This window comes from Chanos chanos, chromosome 3 (assembly GCF_902362185.1).
Source record: "Chanos chanos chromosome 3, fChaCha1.1, whole genome shotgun sequence".
Classification (NCBI taxonomy): Eukaryota; Metazoa; Chordata; class Actinopteri; order Gonorynchiformes; family Chanidae; genus Chanos; species Chanos chanos.
The window spans coordinates 25132001-25154775 of record NC_044497.1 but is presented as its reverse complement, the minus strand read 5'-3'; the positions used below and the strand labels follow the sequence as shown (position 1 = coordinate 25154775).

The 22775-nt window shown below is 39.0% G+C and overlaps 2 protein-coding genes across 2 annotated transcripts; both read right to left on the bottom strand.

Annotated features, from left to right (window-relative positions):
• Positions 1-3723: 3723 nt before the first annotated feature.
• Positions 3724-6820, bottom strand: hoxc10a (homeobox C10a). Its single transcript, XM_030768988.1, has 2 exons — positions 6118-6820; positions 3724-3998 (listed from the first exon to the last, which is right to left on the bottom strand). The coding sequence occupies exons 1-2, from the start codon at positions 6818-6820 to the stop codon at positions 3724-3726; spliced, it is 978 nt and encodes a 325-aa protein (XP_030624848.1).
• A 7346-nt stretch (positions 6821-14166) lies between these two features.
• On the bottom strand, positions 14167-16749 carry hoxc11a (homeobox C11a). The gene is given in 3 exon segments (XM_030768948.1): positions 14167-14399; positions 15935-16722; positions 16724-16749. Coding segments are annotated over 3 exon segments (1047 nt in total).
• Between the last annotated feature and the right edge of the window lie 6026 nt (positions 16750-22775).

Sequence of the window (22775 nt, the reverse complement as noted above, 5' to 3'; positions counted from 1 at the left end):
GGCTAAGAAAACACACACACACACACACACACACACACACACACACACACACACACAATCTGAAACGGCGAAATCCTCGTCTCCTATTTTCCCACCGAAGAGACTGCACAGTTATACCAAACAAAATAACAAACAAGATATTAAGCTGCTCCTTGAACACAAAATAGGTTCTGCTGCTAACACAACAACAATAACAATTAAATAACAACAAAATAATTAAATAGGCTGTCCCAGCGCTCCCACCGTAGCGTAAATTAAATGTGTGATGAACCCATTCAGAAACCTGAATTTAGCCACTAACATTTGAACTAAGCTTGAAAGTACAACGTTTTCATCTGCATTTGATTGTGATTCTGAACACAGGAAAGGCCGCACGAAATTTTATAAAACATATTTGATTTTGAATAGTAAATATCCCACAGATGGGTTTACCCTCTTAATGAAACCCCAGCCAAATTTCAGTCTTTACTCGCATACTAAATATAACCTTAATTCTGACATTTTTAAAACATTTATTTCGTCCGTTTAAGCAGGAATGCACGTTTATTTTGATAACATTTTATCTATTACAGTATGCTAACCATAAACCACCACGCCCTGATCGTTTTTGCAATTGGGTTGCGCACTAAGCTTTAGAATATCCGGTTTGGGGGCAAAATAATAATAAATAAATAAATAAATAAATCTTTAAAGTTGCTAGAATGATCTCACTCTTATTTCGGAAATGTTAGCCTTTAAGGCTAGAGGGTGTCTCGGACTGTGTGGAAACTTTTGAGTTCATATTATACAGTGCAAAATGTGAATGTTTGCCATGTATGTATGTATGTATGTATGGTATGTTTGTACGTGCGCATGCATGTATGTGCGTATGTATGCATGTATGTATGTATGGACGGATGGATGTGTGTATGTATTAGCTAATTACTTTGAACTTAAATCCAAGGATGTGTTGGCTATTGTTATCTTGAATTCTGCAATCGAGGGAAATCCATGATAGACAATTTCCAATTTCTTTTCAATTTCTGGTGCATTTAAGTTGATCATATTAACATGTGCAAATGGATTCCATCCCTCTAATATAGTTACACATAAGACGACGCTTAAAGTGCAGAGCGGATTGGTGCTGTTAATAAGGGATAAACCGTCAGAATTTGTTTTGTTGTGTGTTTCTAATGATGTGTCATTACATTACGTGGAAAGTGGTGATGGACTGCGGCAAAGCGATAGAAAACTAAACGCTTGCATAGACACTTGAATTTACCCAATTTAAAAACTATCATGTGGTGATTCTGATGATTCAATATTCTTTTCTGATTCAATGACAAATTTGCAGTAAGTAACTGGTAAAAATATCGATTTATCATGTAATTTAAAATGGTGTTTCCACTTGCGCACAAACAGACGCAAGTTAAAAGTATCCTTTTTTCCACAGTAATTTAATTTGTATGAACAGAGTACAGTCAGCATTTAATAGCCTGCATGTCCTGTGGTGCTTACATGTTTTATTCGTAACTGTTGCAAGTAACTAATTTCCTTTGGTGAAAAATCTGTTCATGTTGTGACGTAGGCTATATTCATCCATCCATCCATCCATCCATGTATCCATCTATGCAGCTCTCTCTCTCTCTCTCTGTATCATATCCTACATCTCATTATGAAGTCAATCTGGCCAAATGTCCGACCGCCTTACATCTTATGGTGCAGTAAACTTCAGATAAACTAAAATACTCTCATCCACTACTAGAAATCAAAGAATGATCAGCACGCCAGAGCAGACAAAATTTACCCCATGATGTTTACTGCCCATTCTCCCCCGAGAGCCTAAAATTGTTTTTATAGCCCACCACATAAAAACGAGCAACGGAGAAAAAGAGCCCACCGTGGCTGTAACCGTTCAGTTCATTTACAATGCCATTTGCCAGGACTTCACTGCACAGGGTGTAATTTAACGGCAATTGTCGCCCTTGATGAAGACGAACTGACGTAATCAAGGCAGTTTCTTGTTGTCGAGCCAGGAAGCCAACCCCAACAACATGAAACTACCTAAACCACGCACCAGCCGTGCGTAACGGCGTTATCCACGGGGAAGGATAAACAAACAACAAATATTCTAAAAACAAGTAAGAATTTTATTATGCTTCACAGTAATTCCAATTATAAAGTGAGTATTATTTGTATTCTTCTATTTTACACCAAAACACTACAACAATACACTGCTGTTTTACAAGAGAAGACCTTTGTACATCTGAACAAAACGTGACAGCAAAATCATATGACACCAGAGCTTATATAGCCTGTATTTGCATTGCGGGCTCCTTAATGTGTAAATGACAGTGAACAAATATCAAAAAAATACAATATACAAAAAATCAGACTTGTCGAATTAGGAAATCAAGGGACATATGATATTATGATTAGGGAACGCATGATATTATTTACCCTGCAAATACATAATAATAATAATAATAATAATAATAATAATAATAATGTTTTCCACCATGGAAACAACACCAACAACTAGGACGATGAGAGCAACAACTGAAGGCTATCAAGTGCTTTGACCAAAGTCCATGAAGCAACAGACTATCTACAATACAACAGCGCAAACAAGATCAAATCGCCCTCGGTATACGGCTCCAAAAGAGCTGTCAAACAACGCAGCGAGAAAACTCACTCTTCAAGTGAGCAAAAGACATGGGAAAGAAGTAATGACCTGTTGTCCTACCTTCAGTTTCTTCAGGTTGAAGTCTGTTTACCGTCGTCCGCATGTTCCAGTAGACTATTATCGCTTGGTATTTGTTACTCGTTCATGTTTATTCCTCTGTGTCACAGCGCCCCATTACTCCAAACAGAGAGGTTACTATATCCGTAGAAACGAGGAAGCCCGCAGTCACCGTTGTTGAGGCCAGCACACCGCAGTCTCGGCTATGTGGATTAGCCCTCCTCCACTCACCTTTTAATGCATCTTTACTGCAGCGGCACATTATATTTGCAGATCATAAAATCCACCCCCAGCGCTTTCCAAGACCGTCCTGACATTACGATTTTATGACCTTGACTTACTGTGGTCACCTGGATAATATTTAAATCAACGCTATGGGTCTCCCACTTACAGTATATTGAAACTGCTACGATCTTTATCCCTCTCACTTCTTTCTCTCTCACTCTACACTCTCTTTTTAATTTTTTGTTGTATGGCAAAGAGGGTAGCCAAGGGGAAGGAGATACTAAAGCATTATATTTTCCAACCCCCAGTTTTATTTAACATCAAATTGATAAATACATTTTAAGAAACAGCAGCCATGCAATACACAGATCACGCATTGGCGAGGACACGATAGTAATAGCACACAAGCTAATCTAACACATGAAGACATTTCATTGTTAAGAAAGCTAAAGGTGGTGGAACTGAACGAGCAACACAAATACATTAATACTATTAACACAGAATGTCCACATCCCGTGACAGTGGCACGTATGCAATGCTGCTTTTTTGTAAGGTAAAGGCGATTTAGGCCCATTTTATTCGTTGCCGTGGTGTTCATGAACTTCATGTTATCACCAGTGTCTTTCTTTAAAAATGCATGTGTTTGTGAGAGAACGTGAGCACAGAAGACAGGGAGACAGAGAAAGAAAGAAAGAGTAGTGGGGTGAGTCAGGATGAGAGAGAGAGAGAGAGAGAGAGAGAGAGAGTCAGAGTCTTTATCTGTATAGCTATATCAATCAGTTGAAATTATAGCCCGTTAGCTCCCGAACGCGACTTTCCCTATTGAGCTTCTTAAGCTTCATCCTCCGATTCTGGAACCATATCTTGACCTGCCTATCAGTCAGGTTAATACTTTTGCTGATCTCTAGGCGGCGCTCACGAGTCAAGTACATGTTGAATAAGAACTCCTTTTCCAGCTCCAGAGTTTGATGCTTGGTATATGGACATCTCTTCTTGCGTCCACTTTTAGCTTTAAGCCAATTTCCCGTTGTTTCTTCTAATTTAGCGTCATCTGAAACGGTAGACAAAAAACGGACATGAACACAGTGGTCGCTTTGAAGCAAAGACTAATGTGTGCGTTTCATTATAGTCAGCCTACGCTGATGCAGGACAATGATATTTTAAGCGCTTAAATGAAAAAAGAAATCCTACTTCTCAACATCTATATTACTGGAAATAATTCTCGCAATAGCTGTTTTAATAAAGTCCCAGACTCATTTCGGCCTTTAGGTCCTGCTATGTGACCTGCTGAGCTGAATACATGTGACTTGTTCAAGTTTATCTGTAATTTTCATCATGGTACGAGTTCATTCCCATACGTAAAAAAAGAAAGACTCGAAGCAAGGGTTTAATTCATCCAGTGTACTACAAACCGTAGAGTGTACCATAGTTTTAAAATTACATGCATTTACTTTTAGCCAATTCCAAGTTTTAATAAATGAAGAGACATTCAGTCAACTCAACCTCGGACCACTTCTCTAATCACAGATTGAAGATAACGCTAAGCGAAATATCAGTAAATATTTTGGCATTTACTCGTAACAAAGACTCTTCAGGTTAATATCCAATACAAGTGTATCGGTCAGTGTCACTGCCTCCGTCAATGAAACTGGAGCAGTAAGACAATCCAAAGACGCAGGCTCATTTCTCTTTCCTTTTTTACTTGTGCTTATTCAGGCTACCCTCAGCGGTTTTTACACTGTTTCTACACAACTGTTTCTACACAACTGACAGAATACTAGGTTCACATTTCGAAAAATGAAGACCATGTAATGTCAAAACAGTTGATTTCTATTAGGTTGGTTTAATTGTTATTTTAAGAGACAGAATTAAAGGCATATATTTTGTGTAAAAGCCAAAAAAATGACCGAAGTGAAAGACGAAAAAGCGGGCTGAAACTGTAGTTCCAAAAATGATGCAAATTCATTGTCCTGACTGGATAATTTGAGGTATTTAGCATCCTAAAGCGAAAGAGTCCATCACATTTATAAAAACGCAATTGAATATAATTGTATTTTTGATTTTTTAAGCGTAAGTATCCGCGTGTATAGTTTTGGCTCAAATTTTTAGAAATCGTGCTTTCGTAATTAAATCGAAACGGTATTTGGAGGGGGTTGCGGTGGTTCGTATAATATATAATCGTATAAGTTGATGACATTTCTTTGTAAAAACACTCCTCAAACCCATGCTGCTTTAACTAAATTCGTGTTGTATGATTCCTTAAAATAAGTGCGACATTACTTACAGAAACAGGCCGGAAACAGTAAGCGGTATAATGAAAACAACGATATTATTAATGAATAACTAAATATCAAAATAATTAGTCCCAGATCTTATATCATACCATATTTTTCTACTGTCCAGCTGTGGTACCTGAGGTGGGCCACTGGCCGATAAATAAGAGGATATGTGTGCCCTCGCCTCAGCTGAGAGTTTGTCTCTCTGAGACGCAATTTCATTTTCCGTCAGATCAAAGACTTTCTTGAAATTTTACCGTTATCAACTGGTATTTGTTCTGCATAGCCGCAGCTTAATTCATGGCTTGAAATTTTATAAATGTGTGTGTGTGTGTGTATGTGTGTGCGTGTGTGTGTGTGAGTGAGAGAGAGAGAGAGAGAGAGAGAGAGAGTGTGTGTGTGTGTGTGTGTGTGATATGTGTAATGGCATTTACAGTCCACTGGTGTAAGCCTGTTTATTTCGTTGCTAAGTGCACTCTCTCTTTACGCAAAGGCGTTAAATACAATTGTGATCATAAACACCAACAACTGGGGAGTTTTAAGGAATGTTATTAGCCTGCCGGCAAAAATAAACGGATGTGGTGAATAATCCACATCCATCAATTCACGGCCTAATATAAAAACACGATATTGAATTCGCATTTCCCTTGGTACACAATGAATAAAACTAACACAGTCAACCTTTTCTGTGCTTGGGCTACTGGTGTGCTCGTTTCCAGTCTCTGTTTTTCCTTGTGAATGCGTTTGTTTTTCCGTGTCACAGTGTGTGAGTGTGTGTGTGTGTGTGTGTGTGTGTGAGAGAGAGAGAGAGAGAGAGAGAGAGAGGGAGAGGGAGAGAGAGAGAGAAAAAAGAGAGAGTGTCACCTTTCAGTTCGCTGTCAGAATCATCTGTGCAACTATCAGTTTTTGGGACAGGCTTCTCTGTCCTTGGTTGTTTCTTATCCAGGTCTTCAGCATTATTTTCCTCCTCCACCGCCTCTTGATTTGCTTTGCTGTTTTTAACATATGAATCTGATATGTGTGTTTCTACAGACGATGCTATCCTGGGCATGGAGGGGAAATCGGTGACAAACCCATCTCCTTGTGGCACCCTTTCGCCCGCATACACCTGGCTTCCTCGGAAATACTCTGGGGCTGAAGCGGCGCTTTGATCCGAGCGGCTAATGCCGTCTCCTAGTCGGATATAGTTAGAGGTCTCAGTGGAATCCTTTGCTCTGTCAGTATCAGCTTGGTACAGACAAGGGATCGCCTCCTCTTTGACGCTACTAGTTGGAAATGAACATGGGTGCAAAACCTGGGCAACAGGTTGTACGCTCCTGTAAGTTTTAGAGCCCGGTGCCCAGACGTCCCGCTGCGACAGGTAATGCGAGTGCTGATAGCTGCTGAGAGGTAGACTGCTTGGTGGTAGCTCGTTCCGTTTGGAGACAGATTCACCAACTATACCAAAATTCCTCATCATGGAACAGCCATAATCAGTCGTAGATTGCATATACATTCCTGAATTAGAGGAATAGCCCTCACCTCTGTACGGAGACGTTCCTCCCACCAAAGAATCCATTAAGAACGAACTTGCTGCAACGTTGTTTGGACATGACATTTTTAATTGTCAATATTATTCTTTTGTTTTCGAGCAGTCTTGCTTTTCTCGAAGAGGATAAGTACAGTAGGACGCTGACATCTTTTGGGGGGGCAAAAAATATCAGCAACATAATTATGGATGCAAGGCGCCGAGTCATGTGATTTTCAGACCAATAGGGTTTTGGAAGTGGCCTTGATGCTTAAGACTATGCTGACGTCACTGGGGTCAAGTTGTCTTGCGTACGTGGTGCAGCATGGAACAATGGCGCCATCTAGTCGACGTTTTTAGGTAAGAAGAAAATGAGAACAAAGACCACTTACTTGTCTTTGTGTTACGACTAGTCCGTGAGGCGACATAAGGCGATGCAAGAAAAGGTAAATTAGTCACATATATCACAAAAGTAGTGCACGGCAACCGGAAAAGGAAGACAGTGCAACCGAAGTTTATGACCTGGACACTCTCTAGGCACTCTCTGCACTCGGGGATACATAGGTCTATGCTCTTCATCGATTATGAGAACATCAACTTTGTCGTTTTATGCATTTTCTTCAGGTATGTTCCTTTTCCAGGTGTGTTGTTGTCATATTTCTTGTAATTAGCATCGCGGTTCGTATTCTGATTATCAGAGTAATTTGATAGTAAACGCCGATGACGAAACTAACTGTAACTGTGACAGTACGATTTAGTTTAGTTATCTTTATATTACTCGATACACCACATGATTTATTTGTTCAAAATTGTTTATTCTTGTAAGCTTTCAACTCTATAGCTCTACACTGATAAACATGTTTTGGTAAAGTTATTTACTTTTTTAAGTCACTGATTCAGATAGGTATGACCCCGTTTCGTTCTGTATGTTCATAGAAATAAGCACTGTCTCTCTGGTACAAATTTAAATTTGCTTATCGCTTCTTCATTAATGGCCTATTTAATTTAAATTCAATTTGTATTTTTTTAATCTCCAATGCAATATGCCCATTTGGCTCTCTACTAGAGCAAACACAGAGGTTAAATTAACTCTAAAATAATGTGTACATTGTCCTGCACTAGTCCAGATTGGCCAACATTCGTACAGATACCTTTCTAGAATTTGTTATGTAATATAATTTGCGAAACTCTTAATTTATTTCGCCATACAGGAAGTAATCCATATATGTAGCCTACAAATACATATTCTATTTCCATTCGGGAATGAAAGATGTAACAGACATTCACTTGTTCTTTCAACGAACTGCATAACGAATTGTATTTTGTGTCTCTAATAACAAATATGTTTACTTTAAAAGTATTTAAAATAAATGTACCGTATTTGTCGGTACTACAGAACAACTCGTTGCCGCGTAATTTTCTAAGAGACTGATATCCTGCTTTTGTTTTCATACACGCCGAAGCTCTCTCTCTCTCTCTCTCTCACACACACACACACACACACACACTTTGTTCACAAGTTTTCAGAGCGCCCCGAAAAAGGTCATTTCTTCTCAATCTTCATCATATATTTAAAACAAATTTGCTTATTGTTATTAGTCTTGGTGAGATTTTCTCATACTGCAGTTACATGTATTGTATTAAAAGAAAACATTATCTGTGGATTAGGATTTTCTGTGAATAATCTGCTGTCCTGTTTTGTGACCTCAATACGTGGTTATCTCCTTTGCGCTGTAATGTGTAGGGCCTACTTGTAAAATAATAATGTAAACCAGAAAACTGCCAAACCCGATTTCGCATTTGAAGTCTGAAATGTCTAAATAAACAAATAAACAAACAAACAAATAAATAAATATTAAAAAAATGAAAATGCCTCTAAGCCATCCAGAACGTATCAGGCATCAGATCTTTTTAACTTGCAAGCTATCTGTTTTGTTGCCATTGGGTTACTCTCGATGCTATCTCTCTCACGTGCGCAGCCAAAGAGGTCACTGCCAATGACCCTGCCCGAGACTGACTGGATTGTTTTGATTGGTCCAGACGCCTGTCTGTCAACTTCTCGCACTTGCTATAGCTCTGCCTCAAATGTCAAATGTCTTTTAATTATTAGCATTTGTCTTTGTATTTTTGAACAGCTTTATTCTTTAGCTTCCAATTAATTAGGATAAATATGTCCAAATTATTACACGCACAACCACATTTTAGAGACGTCTTTCAATATGTTGAAGCAGTTACACCTGACCATTGAATTTCATTTTTGTTTACATACTATACAGCACATAAATGCTTAGAATATTAAACGCGTTCATAAAGAGAGAATAAATTGGAAATCTGGGTTACATTTTAGCAGATAAAGTTGGATACGCTATATCGCGCCGCTATCGCATTAGGTGAAAAATTATTGTTTGTATATACAGTAGAGCCATTATTTTCCATGTAAATGAAACATAAAATGCTATACTCTGACACATTTATTCTCTATTATGTGAGTGTGAGTGTTGTATTGTCAATAATGTACACGAATTGTAAATCAAACGGTGGTCTCGAAGTGATGTTAAAATAATAAATTCTGTCTTTTTAAATGCAAACCAGTTTCCTCTCTCTCTTTCTCTTCCCCTCTCTCTCTCTGTTAGCGCGCGCGTGTGTGTGTTTTCGCGCGCGCGTGTCTGTTTGGGAGTGTTCTGTGGATTCGTGCTCGAGGTGTTTTGCGTTGTTTTCACATATAAACATTAAGAAGATCAAAGATTTAAGAACACAAAATAAAATTCCTTACACACTGATTTACAACTACCTTGTTGAGTTGGTAACCTAGCAAAGTCAATCCAACGCCATGTTAATATAAATGTGAGTCAATGGTCGTCATGCCATAATTATACATGTATGTTTTTTAATCTTTTATTTTGTTTGCATTTACACGCAACAGTATTGTGTGTTTTTTTAAACCAATTTCCATGGCTACCGCATTAATTCCTCCACTGTTCCTAAATTATGTTGAAACACATTTCTTTCCATCCATGCCACTACTGAGACTTTAGCACGGGGGAAATGAATGCATTGCGTAAGACATTTTTATGCAATAACTTTTTTCTGCAACTGCTACTGAGGGCTTTTCGACATCATCGCTAGATGTAAAAGACACTTCATCGCGTGAAGGCATAATGTAGTGAAAGCCAAAGCGATGTTATCCTTGGGGGACAACCTAACGGCCCTTGGACCAGTGGAGAAAATGGCTGCCACTAAGTTGTCCAGAGTTAATTCAAAATCACTCAGGTATGTGTAGCCCTCTCCCCGCTTTGGATATATAAAAGAGGGTCTGACCCCAAAGCCTGCTGCTGTATTACAACTGCCATGAAATATATTTACAATTTGAAGTAACGAGGTTTTAGCCCTTTCCCTCACCAAACAGGCGTACACCCACTGCGCTATGTGGAAATTTATGGTTGCTGCATGTAACGTCTTAAAGACAATTATAAATCAGAAAGTGGTAATCGGAAAGCACATCAGCATTATATTAAATTTTAATATCATGAAAGACCATACAAATGACTGCTGAACACCGCTGGCGAGGTTATTTACAGCTTTCATCACATCGGTGTGCATAGGGAAGGAAGTATAGCTTTAGAGCAAGTAGTAGTAGGAAGTCGAAATGCGGTATATTTGATTTATTTGCTTTATTAACTCGTAGATGCAGATTCCTGACCATTTAGCCTTAAGGTTTTGTCACTGCAGAAGCTGAAAATGCTATTATTATTATTAGTAGTAGTAGTAGTAGTAGTAGTAGTAGTAGTAATATTCTTATTGTTGTTGTTGTTGTTGTTGTTATTGCTGTTGCTGTTGTTATTGTTGTTGTTCTAAAAAAATTGGACCACATTCAGTGAAATAGGTCTATTTATCTGTGCGCGTTTTACTCTGCCAAAATGGCACAAATTTGTAAAGGCCTTGGAAGGAAGGCCTAAAATACAGTCCGTATCTTCAATAAAATTAAAAAGTTCCGAAAGGTAAAACTATTAAATGCATTGACTTAACAAAAACATACCTATAGTATAAACATACTTGTATTTCCTTATAAGGAGACAAATGAATAACCTCCTCAAAAACGCGAAAAAAATAGAGTAGATTTTTCTGATGCTGTTTTGCCGTTGATGTCCCAATTCTTTGATGTTTTTATATATGTATACGTATGCTATTACTATATTATTGGATCGAATTTGTCGTTTTGTGCGACGTCTGACATTCGACAATAAATCGGAAGCCAGACGGCATTTTCTCTGAGATGGAATTTCTCTCCAGGCTATTATCTTGTGATTTTGGATAATTTTTCTCTTCTTAAACAACACTGCGTTCCAAAAATAACCAATTTACCCTTGCGTTTCACTCTCGAAGCTTGCCATGTTTTCAGGACAATATGGCCACATAAAAGACCATCGTCACACAATGAAAAAGAAAAAAACATGATTTCTTTTAGAAGGATATATTTATAAGTCACATCGACTTACAGCCAAATTTAGACTATCCAGTTGTTATTCATTCAAGTGCGCGCGCATCAGTGTCCAGGCGCTAGAAATGACCTACATCCCCAGTCTTCACTATAGGCGGACGTTGAGTTGATGTGTTTTAGGATGCCGACCAAGCACCACCGAGGAATCTGACAAATTACCGACGTCATTCAGCCTGGGCCAAGGTTGGTGGGTGTGACAAGAGAAGTCTTCTAGCCTTGATCCCTGACTATGGGCCTCTCCCTCCCCTGCTTTCCACCCCCTCCATATCTTTCGTCCGATGTTCCCCAAGCTCGATGCCAATAAAAACGCTCTCTCTCCTCTCTCTCACACTCTCTCTTCACAATCTCGGACATACTAATGTACAGCCGATAGCAGCAACCACCTTTTCTCTTAGAATACTTTACTAGAAGAAGGACCGAAACTGTTAAAACGATAACGAAATAGTGCTTACTCTGTATTGCCGTCGTAGGATTTACATGACGGACACATGCCAGCTAAAGAAGAAGATTCGAATAACCGCTAAATTTGCCACTGACTGAAAACCTGAGTTGATTCTCTCAATTAGGTACTGCGCCTGAACATGGACGCAAACAGTTAAGTTCAACCTACACGGCCAAATCTTATAAAACATTTCAAGCGTGAAAATATTGCATTTTTATAGAAACAATAAAGTGCATTTACAGGCCATGTTGAAGCTGGCAAAGTTACCTGCTGTAGTTTAATGCGAGAGGTCAAAGTTGGACTCTCTGCACATTCCTTGTCGTTTTCCCACCCATTCTCATTGAGTCTTTTTTCCCGGTGCACACATTTCCTGGCTCAGGGGCTCCTTGATTCTGCTTTATTGCAGTGGGTTGAAGGTGAAGGCCTTGACATTATTGAAGTTCAAAGACAACTTTTAATTACATATTTTCTTAGATACACACCTGCATTTCACGTGTGCATGTACAGAAACAAACACTTACACAGTGCTGAACAAAAAGCCAAAAAATAAACGCACGTTATAGGGCAAAACATATTTCTCTCTCTTTTTCTCTTTCTCTCTCTCTCTCTCTCTCTCTCTCTCTCTCTCTCTCTTTCTCTCTCTCTCTCTCTCTCTCTCACACACACACACACACACACACAAACACACACACACAATTTTCCCTCAAATTAGAATCATACATGAATGGCACGTACACACGTGTCCTGGCCTGTAAAATTCAAAGGGCTTCAATTTTAATCGCACGCTCTTCTTTTGTTAATTCCTCGTCAAATTTCAGGCATATACGAAGATTATTTTTATATTAGTTTCGAATCTCAGGATTGGTTTAGCTGAGGGCCTGAAGTGTGTGATTGATATAGGGTGCTCTTGAGAATACAGCAGTGTGTAGCAGTATACCAAAGTTCAACTCTAAAATATTGAAAGTGTTTTTTTTTTCTTTTTTGAACAGCTAGTCTTCTTGTTTACTATTTACTGCGGAAGTGAACGCCATTCCACTCGAACAGACGGTGCAATTAAGAGAAAAAAATGCCATTTAAGGGTTCTGTCTTTATGGCGGTGTCTAGACTACAAGAGTGGCCATTCCATTTAGTGGGCACTAAAAGAGGACTTCTTTTCCCTCTGTCTTTTCCCGTGCTCCTGTGTTGCAATTTCAGTGCCGTCGCTCTATCTCAATACATATTGATGTACACAAAAGTTAGGTGTTTGCAGCGACTCACGTGCTCTCCCTCTACTGTTCCTCTTGAAAAATTACAAAACGACAGAAGAAAAGGTGATAGAGGCGACCCCACACACACAAACGCACTCACGCACGCTTACACACGCATAAACGCACGCACGCACACACACACTTACACACACACACACACACACACACTTACACACACACACACACACACACTTAATTTTGACGCTCTCTTTCTTTGTGTGTTTGTGTGTGTATGTGTGTGTGGGTTACTGCTCAATTTAAAACAGTAAACAGTTTGTTTGGACGCTTGCTTTCATTAACAGAAAATACGCCAAAGAGAGAATACATCAGATTTTGATCTTTCCATATATGCATGATTCAAGTGATTAAAAAAAACATAATTGTTAAACCGCTGCTCTTGCGAGTTAAAGAGATGACATGAAAGTAAGATGCAATTAATTCCAGCTTCACTTCAGTTTAATGTTTAAGTCTTTACGTTTATTTCTTAATGTTTGATATATGTATAGTATACAAGCCTAATGCGATGTTTAAGTTTTCCTGTCGCATAACTTGTGAATATCGAGCATAAAGAAAATAATTTAACATTAACGTCAAGTCGATCATTAAAGCTCTCGGCGTTGCACGAGCAATATAAAGAAAATAGCAGCAGGGATATGGGAAGAAATTTAAAATAAAATTATATTTACAGTCACAAACGCATATTGCATAGTCTCTGTACAAGGAATACACATTATTAAAGATTGTACACGTAACAACTGTATGGCGAATATGTGAAATGAGTTCGTCCGATGATTCAAGTCCAAATCCGAATCGCGTAACAGTTTATGTTACATATATACAAAAAATAGTAGTAAAAACTAAAAGTTTCCCCACACACAACAACTTAGAGAATTTGTCTAACATTGGTATGGTATCCCCCCCCCCCCCAAAAAAAAAAAATCTGTGTGATGCATGAAGACATTTACACGTGTTGAAGTCTGTGAACACTATCAAATGATTCGATAAACTGTAATGACAAGGAGCAAGTTTTGGCCTCCTCAGAACACAAATAATTAGAACTGTTAGGTCACTAACGAATGCTTTGCGTGCTCGTTAGGAGAAGACCCACGTCTTTTTCATGTATTTTCGTCTCTGATTTAAGTCAGATCTTTCTTACCATGTTTCCCACTGCAACAACTAAATGAAAACATACAGTGAGGAGACGACTAGTTCACAATCAACCTCAACAAATAATTAAGTTGTTGCTGGTTTATAATAAAGGGTTTCCAGAGAAATATTGCAAACGATCTCTGCTTAATTTCTTTTCTTTCATCCTACGATTCTGGAACCAGATTTTGACTTGTCTATCGGTAAGGTTTAGCATTCTGGATAGCTGCAGCCGTTTCTCCTTGTTGATGTAAACATTAAAGAAAAACTCCCGCTCCAGTTCACGTATCTGAAATTTGGAGTATGGACACCTCTTCTTCCTTGTGCGAGGAGTACCTTAGGGCAATCAGACAGACAACGTAAATCAGTACCTTTCAATGCCTTATATTTCAGTTCACAGAATAAAAGAATGACATGACTTCACTGCTCATATTGACAGTGCATACAATGCAAGCAGTCCGCAGACGCATTCCTATAATACGAGAATAATTGTTTGGTTTATTACTAGTATCACTGTTGTCTAATTGCATTGGGCCCGGGAGAGCAGCCTTGGTAGGCAGTATGGCAAACCAGCCTGAGGTGTTCAATGTATCAGCTTTTAAAATAACTTATTAGCTTGCTTAGCATGGTCGCTTAGCACATGAGACCAGCGTAATCCATGCGAAGAAATGCCTTACCTGAACTTTTTAATTGAAAAGGTCTTCTGTAGTTTTGCAATATTCTTTAAAATATCATCCCTCACTCTAACTGTCGAAAATAAACAAAAATTAAAACCCTCTTGACTAAAAGCCACATATCGACAACTGTACTGCAGAGCACATTGTGCACTTGGGCCACAGATACCATCAAGTACAGGTCATAAGATGTAAGTTTACTGTGTAAACTTGAGTACACTTCAGCATAAACGTCATCGAATAGAAATAAAAAAATACACAAGACCTTGTTGAAAGTTTGCAGCTAGCCTACGTAAAGGTAAGAGTTTTTTACGTGTTAGGTTTTTTTTTTTTTTACACAAGCCTTAGACTAAAGAACGGTATTAAAGAGGTCTCTGACACTAACAAAAAAAAAGAAAAAAGAAAAAAGAAAAATCAAAACCAAAACCAGAAACAAAACAAAACAAAAAAACGCAAAGTCGATAGTCACAAACTTTCCTAAAAATGTATTTGGGAGATTATTAAAAACGACAAGATCTCAGCCATTACTGTAGTAGATAGATAGATAGATAGATAGATAGATAGATAGATAGATAGATAGATAGATAGACAGACAGGCAGGCAGGCAGAGAGACAGGCAGACAGACAGACAGACAGACAGACAGATAGATAGATAGATAGATAGATAGATAGATAGATAGATAGATAGATAGATAGATAGATGCAACAACGTGAGAGAGGTCATTATTAACAGCAGGCATAGGGTTTACATAGGACGCTATTTTGTCACCAGTTCCATGGTGACTGATGTCACAGTACGACTTTTAGTAAAGTAGGAACTTAGCTAGTTTGCATGCAAGCTGCTAAAAGCAAATTCGCAGGACGCCAAAAGCAATGTTCTGCCCAATTGGTTTTTACTCTCGACAGCCCAATGAGAAAATCCCCTAAAATGTCTAACGCAAGTTCATGATCAAAGTTAGCATTTGTCACAATAGCGCGCTCTTAAAATTTCACAGACTCTAGGATAGCAGCGTCTCTGTATAACATCCCTTTTTTTCAAAGCGCTTTCCCATCGTAAAAATTCTTCTCGTTGGAAGAAAGAGCTTTGTAGGTTATAATAAAATCCTTTGAATGCTTATAAAACCCCACATAAAATCTGACCGACAAAACACCGGGCTAGTCCCTTAACCTTTCCCCATTTATAGCTTCGGTACCTACTCGAGTGGCTGTTCTTGTTGGCGTTGCCGTCCTTAGTGGCGGACGAGGTACATGAGCCCGAATTTGTATGTTCTTCCTCATCCTCTGGGTCCTTTTCCTGCTCCTGTTCGCTTGAAACAGCGTTAGGCTGCTGGGATGCAGTTTCCAGCTTACTCGCCACGCTCTTTTGTAAACAATGGTCTGGCTGATTGTCCGCCCCGCAATACGCTGTCTCGAAAAAGCGGTCGAAACCTTGAGGGAGCACGTTATTTTTTCCTACGCCGGAGTAGAAGCCGGTGGAGGGGTGATTGGAGTTGGGATGGTGGTGGTGGCTGTACACACTCTCGTTTTTCATGAGTATTTCTGTCATGGTGGATGGCGGAAGACAGTCCCTGTGCACCAGATCCTCTCCTGAGTAGCAGGATGCATAGTTGCTTCTATGATGCCATTTGCTCGAAGGATCCAGTCCGTAGGAAACCTCTCGTACCGGTTGCACTTGAGAAAGATTTGTGGAATAGGGATAGGTAATTTGTCGCGAAGGGGCCTGTGGAAGGAACGAGGAGACGGCGGAAAATTCGGGGACATAATAGGTGCAGCTAGGGAGGTAGATATTAGAAGTACAGCCCGTCCTGTCGCCAAACTCGGATGTCCGGTCTTTACGCGTCTGGGAGCAGAAGTTGCCCAGATTTACCGAGTTAAACATCTTTCTCCTCTAGTCCGTACTATAGATAGATGTTTTGGATTCGAGCTGCAGAAGGAGAAAATTTGGGAAGGCGAGATGACGCGCAATCCGTCTAAGTCGCCCGAAACACGTGATCGAAAGTAGATATTGTCATATATCAATTTGGAACACTTGGATGCGTAGGAGTGGTTCACTTAGGTAAATCTAGGAGGTTCTAACGATTAATTTTCAAAACACCACAGGAGCACTAAGAAAATCAGTAACAGATTTCTGTTAGTTTTCTTTAGGCATTTTATGAGGCGGCCGATGAGAAGCATTTTTTCTATTTATAGGAGTGTGCGAGAGCCTATATGCTAAGTAGCACTGATAGTTTGAATTCCACAGGTAAGACATTTTGATGTTATTATCTTCATTACCATTAGGCTACTTCCCAGTCAAAACACATTGTTGCTATTGTGGAGACCGAAGTAACAGAACGACTATTTTCGTCTTTGGAAGCTACCCTCACACAGGTCCCGTGTCAATGCTGATACAGTTGATACACTTGACGAACTCTCTAGATAGCAACAATAGTTTACAACGTGTTCTGTTCTTTAAACTCATAGTGTAATTATATATAATTAACATGGATTCCATCTAACTGGTGTCATGTGTTATTTTTATCCTTTTCAAACAAATTTCATACTGTGCAGTCTTTGGGACCAGGACTCTTTTGAATAATTGTAACAGATACATTCCAAAAAGTCAGCGAAATATTTGGAAATCTTCGTAATCAAGCAGCATTCGAAGCTGGTATTGAACAGTTGCACTGTGTATTTTTCTGAGCATAAATGACACCCGTGGATGAAAACGTGTCAGGGAGTTTCGGCAGCTATTCTTCATGTAGGTGTTCTTCCGGGCCTACCTATGATTTTGAACACCATTAAAAATATGTCAGCTGAGAAAAGAGTCATATCGGCCTCATGTTTTACTTTTTTGGACACCGATCAGAATTCTGAAATTTTTTTGTTTTTTCATACTTTGAGCAAATGTACACGAATCACCGTAAACAAGTTATTGAATGAAAAAAAGAAACGGCAAATAAAAGTAAAAAGATAAGACCACTGCGTTGGGCCTTTATTTCTGTTACACCACAGACACACCTCACTTGATCTCTTGTCCCCTCACCTTTCATTCGAAACATCTCAAAACTAAAGTGCACAGATCCCACAGCGCGAGGCTTCAGTATAGTCAGAGATGAAGTCAAACCCCAAATATTTAGAGCACTGCGATGTTTTATCCCCGGATATACGGACAACGTATATCGACGTTGATACAATCGATATGTATTCCGGGCAGCACATTAATTTCTTATCAGATTGGTAATAACATTCTATTCTTAGCTTTAAAGGTGATCCAGCGCATTATCTCTTGCATGTCCACGATGACGTTCGAATGCGAGTTAAGAAAAACCCTCCATACTGAAAAATTCCAATCGTATGTGATAATTCAAAATTAAGAAACCTTTGTGTCTTTGTGACTATTTGTCATTCGTGTCCAACAAAACACTATTTCGTACTGGCATAATTGACGGATATTTTGATGGAGATGAACATTTTAATTTCTATGAGCGCATGATTCGAGCAGAAGTATCATTTACAAATCAATTGTTCAGGTGTACCCATTTCCATTTTTTTCTGCAACGTGGAAGACTTTTGGGATCGTTTATTATGTTATCTTATAGATCCCTTTTAATGCGAAACAAAACACCGAGGCCAGAAAGTGTTCATAAGACTTTTTATTTTCTTTCAGTTCCTCTTAATTAAAGTTGCATTACGTGGAGTTTAAAATGCTCGGACACCCCTCTAATAATTTAGTTAGTCGTTAGACCATACATTCCATGATAGCAAATTTCTCCATTTGTATTACAAAAAATATTTAATTCGAACGTGGATTAGGAATTGTAATGACGCATCGGGCAAATTATTACTGCCAGTCTAAGACGTTGAACCGATTTAGAAGTCAAAATATGCATTTGTGAAAAAGGTAACCCTATGTGGTAATGACATTAGGTTGTTTAGAGGTCCTTTCAAATGGACAAAAGGCTGATGTGTAAGATGCCTGCAACCAAGTACAAAAAGAGCAGACAGCTGCCCAGACACAGCACTTGAATTTGACCACTAAAATCCTTTACGTCCACCATAAAATGTGGTGTGGTTGGAAAAAAAAACCTTGAAAGACTTTGCTCGGCACAAAACAAAGAACAGGAGCAATGGAGCGAGAGTATAGGCATTCGTTTGATTAGAAAAATGGGATGCATATATATATATCGCCGTAGCATCTAAGTGAAACAGTTCGTGCTTACCAGATTATTACGATTTCAAATGCACTAAAATGACTCACATGGGCAAAATCCTTTTCCAGTTGGCCGTTACGTTGTATTGTACAGAAAAATTGCTGCTGGAGTCTTAAATTTCTTCCTTAAGATAAATGTTATATTTGATGTGTACAGGTGTCAAATTCTTTTCCTGTGTACACCCTCTGGATTATTTTACTCGTGCAAATACGGTTTATTCCAGCTATGAGGGTAAAGAAGTCAGTAAAATACTTAAAGTAAACTCTTCATGCAGCTGGAGCTAATCCACCTTAGATACCTTGGACATAAGCATAAGATCTAGTCTTCTTGATACACATGTGCTTTGCGCTTCAGGAAAACTGCTCCCCTGTGATGTGGACTTAAAACCAGTTGAACAGACGCCATGACGACTATCTAACTATCCGTTGGTTTTGGAAATCCAGTTGAGTACAAGTGTGTCACTTACTACAGAAGCTTGAAAGTTTTGTAATCCACAGTTTGCCTTTTCGTGTAGCCATATACGGATATGAGATCTGTGGGGCTGGTAAATATCAGTGGACCTCTGAACAGGTTTTGATAACTTAGGGGGTGGATTGTACCCCATTTGTGTGTCAATGAAAGCCAAAATGATTCCATGTTTCGAGGAAGAGATACACGCATCCTATTTGGATGTGACTTTATTGTGACATCAATTGGCTCCTACTCGCAGTAGGACCCTGAAGTTTCAAAAGGACGCACCCTTTTCCTCTCAAAATAAGCAGTATTTCTCCACAAATGGCTGGCCCCTGCTGGAGAAATCGGTTATCGTGACCATCGTGTGTCTTATTTGAATTGAACAAAGTGCCGGTCCAGCCGCAAAGCCGAAAAGATCATCAGAATCTCGGCAGCGGAATACAAAACTGTGGTAAATGTTTGTCATTCTCTCCAAAAACATTGGAGAAGCATGGGCTTTCTGACCTGGTGGAATGTAAACAATATCTAGCTGTCTCGGACTGTGATTACAGTGTCAAATGTGACTTGAGAACAATTTCGAACAATTCAAACGATGAACAAAATTCAGTTTACTGCTTCACTAGAAAAGGAGTAAATGTGTTTAGTAATTGACGGCAACAGAAAAACACTGTCCGATTTAATTTGCATACATAGGGCCACTTTTTTCGTTGTCTCAATTTCTTATCACAGGATACGCACTGATTAAGCTTACCCGTTCAACGTGCGCTCCGCAACGTAGAGAAAAAAAAACTCAAGAAAATAAATCCAGAAGTTACATCTGAGCAAAAGTGAACGAGCATCACGGCCGGCCTCCTATTCAATGCTGCCTCAGTTAAAATAGGTTTAGAACCGGGGCTAAAATGGGAAGCGGCGTAATAGTATTACTGTCCCCTCATGGCCCAGATAAATTTAATTGGATGTAAGTCGGGCTGTTAAACTTGCCTGTATGAGCTGTGAACAGTTCCAAGCGACGACAAAAGCGGCCCTTGTTTTTACTGAGGTCTCACTGAGTGCACCAAGCGTGGAGCATTAACAAGGCAACCGGCTCCATCCTAGGTTAAACTAATTTCATAAGTCTACTGTTAATAGGTACGTGGTCTGTTACTTACTAAAATCAATAATTGGCTCACAAATACTTCAGAAATATCCTCTGTTGTCACAAGGTACATGACATTTGGCTATTTAAGATCATATATGAGTTACTTATTCCAGGCCTCAGATTGTTCCTATGTGTCTAATTTGAAGACCACAATGTCTAACACGAGTAGTAGGAGCCACTTTTTGCATACAATGCATAACAGTATGTCACAGCTCTGTTATTTGAACTTGGTAGACTACGGTCACGGGAAACAAACATGACTGCAACATGGCACCGCCGGGAAAACACGCTGACAAATGTTAAACGCATACAGAATGAATGACATGATTTCCACTAAGCAAGTTTGGGGTTATCTTATTGTAATGAGGCTTTCATACGTACGAATTTTAAAATCTCAGTGCAGAACTCATAGTGTGCATCAGACAACTATTTTAAAAACAGGTTAAAAAACTCTCAATATCAGCACTAACACTGGAACTCGTTAAATATTAGACTGTTTCCTGAAATTTCACGACAGATTCTAACATTCTGTGCCGCCTCAAGGTGTTAAATAACCGACACGTTTAGACATCATAGGACAAAGGCTTTCAGAGAAATTCGGGGTATTGCATATGTAAACAGGTTTAGTTTACTAATTCAGTTTTGTGAAAAGAACGTGGTTCATTTAAAAAAATGAAAATTCCTAAATCTTACATAACACACACACGCACATACACGAGCTCGCGCGCACGCACCCACACACCCACACCCACACCCACACACACACACACACACACACACATGCTTTGCTGCTGTAAATGTAAATACGTATCGTTTCGTCTGTAGAATTCATATTTTGTTTTGTTTTGTTTTGTGCTCAACTGTTCTATTTCTTCTTCTTTACTTCTTTACAATATATATATAAATACCACTGTATTTGCCAAGTTAAGCCAAAATCAACATTTCGACTGTAAAAATTAAAGTCAGTGTTGTAGCCTAATACTCCAACAGTGATTTACCGGCCAAATATCGGCCTTGATTCTCAGACGAGTCTTCAAATACTCCAACAGAGAGCATGAGCCATAGTGCAAAAATCCAAGTTCACTCTCCAAATAAATTTGAAGATATAAAGACTGCGTGACACATCAAAATTTCAAATGCAAGAATCCCGTGGAAAAATGTAAATTACACTAAGGCTCTGTTTGACTGATAGATAACGTAGCATTTATCAAACGGAGACACGGCCTGATGCACGAATACAGTTTCTCTTCTTTACCACTGTCGTTTCCGTGTCTGCCTTCGATAATATTTGTGCTTATTTCAGACTAGCAGCGGCGCCTCTCAGGAGCAGTTTAGTCTTGAAAACGGAAACAGTCCAGCAACGTCTGAACGCGCCAGATCCTCAAAAGACACACAAGGTTAATCTGAGAGGCGAAATCTAGTAGGTAAATTAAAAAAAAATATTCGTTCAGTCTATGGTTGGCGCACACTTTGCCGTCGTTTTTCGTAATATACTGAGGTCATTTTACAGTTATGTACAGCAATGGTTGTCTGACGGAGCTGCTACAGAGACTACTCAAGATCAACTGTTTAAGGAGCGTGAACATCCCTTGTGAGATCAAAGCAAGGTTAACATTGACTTGGCAATGAGAATAACTGAATAGAGGGCTCTCAAAGGAAACAAAGACACCTGATCCGGTCAATTTCTAAGTCCACTCTTCTTAAATTAATTTCTCTCGTAAGGCAAACAAGAAAGGTTGGAATGACTTTGGAAACAAGAAGCAACAGTTATTGTGTAAGTCCCGCCCCCCAGGGGTGATTCTATACCCATGCACCATATCACTGGACAGTAACTCTATGATGAGATGAAGATCAACCCTGGCAACGATGGCTTTGTGTAATTTTGCAGCTAGTGGCATTTCAGCACGACGTATTTCATTTTGATGTAGATTAATGTTGGGAGTGGAAACAAAAAGACAAAACACCGGCCAGATACAACAATTAAGTTAAATGTGGTCATTATGGTCTGTTTATATTTTTGGAAGCATCTCATAAACAGATGTCACTAGATAGACGAGACAATCTTAAGATGTATTTACATTTCTTTGAGAAGTCTTACGGGAAAGCTAAAATTTCACATATGAAGTCGGGATTTTATCTGTGAACTGCCCTGAAACTACGTAAAAATCGAGTAGCAGAAATGCGGTTCGAGTGCCCCACGAGATATTAATTCACAAATAAGCAAAACGTATTTAATGCGTTAAATCATTATTCT

Coding starts and splice junctions, on each gene's coding strand:
- hoxc10a (XM_030768988.1), bottom strand. CDS start 6,820: ATGTCATGTCCAAACAACGTTGCAGCAAGTTCGTTCTTAATGGATTCT. Junction 3,999..6,117: donor TGTCCCAAAAACTGATAGTT/GCACAGATGATT, acceptor CTACCGTTTCAG/ATGACGCTAAATTAGAAGAA.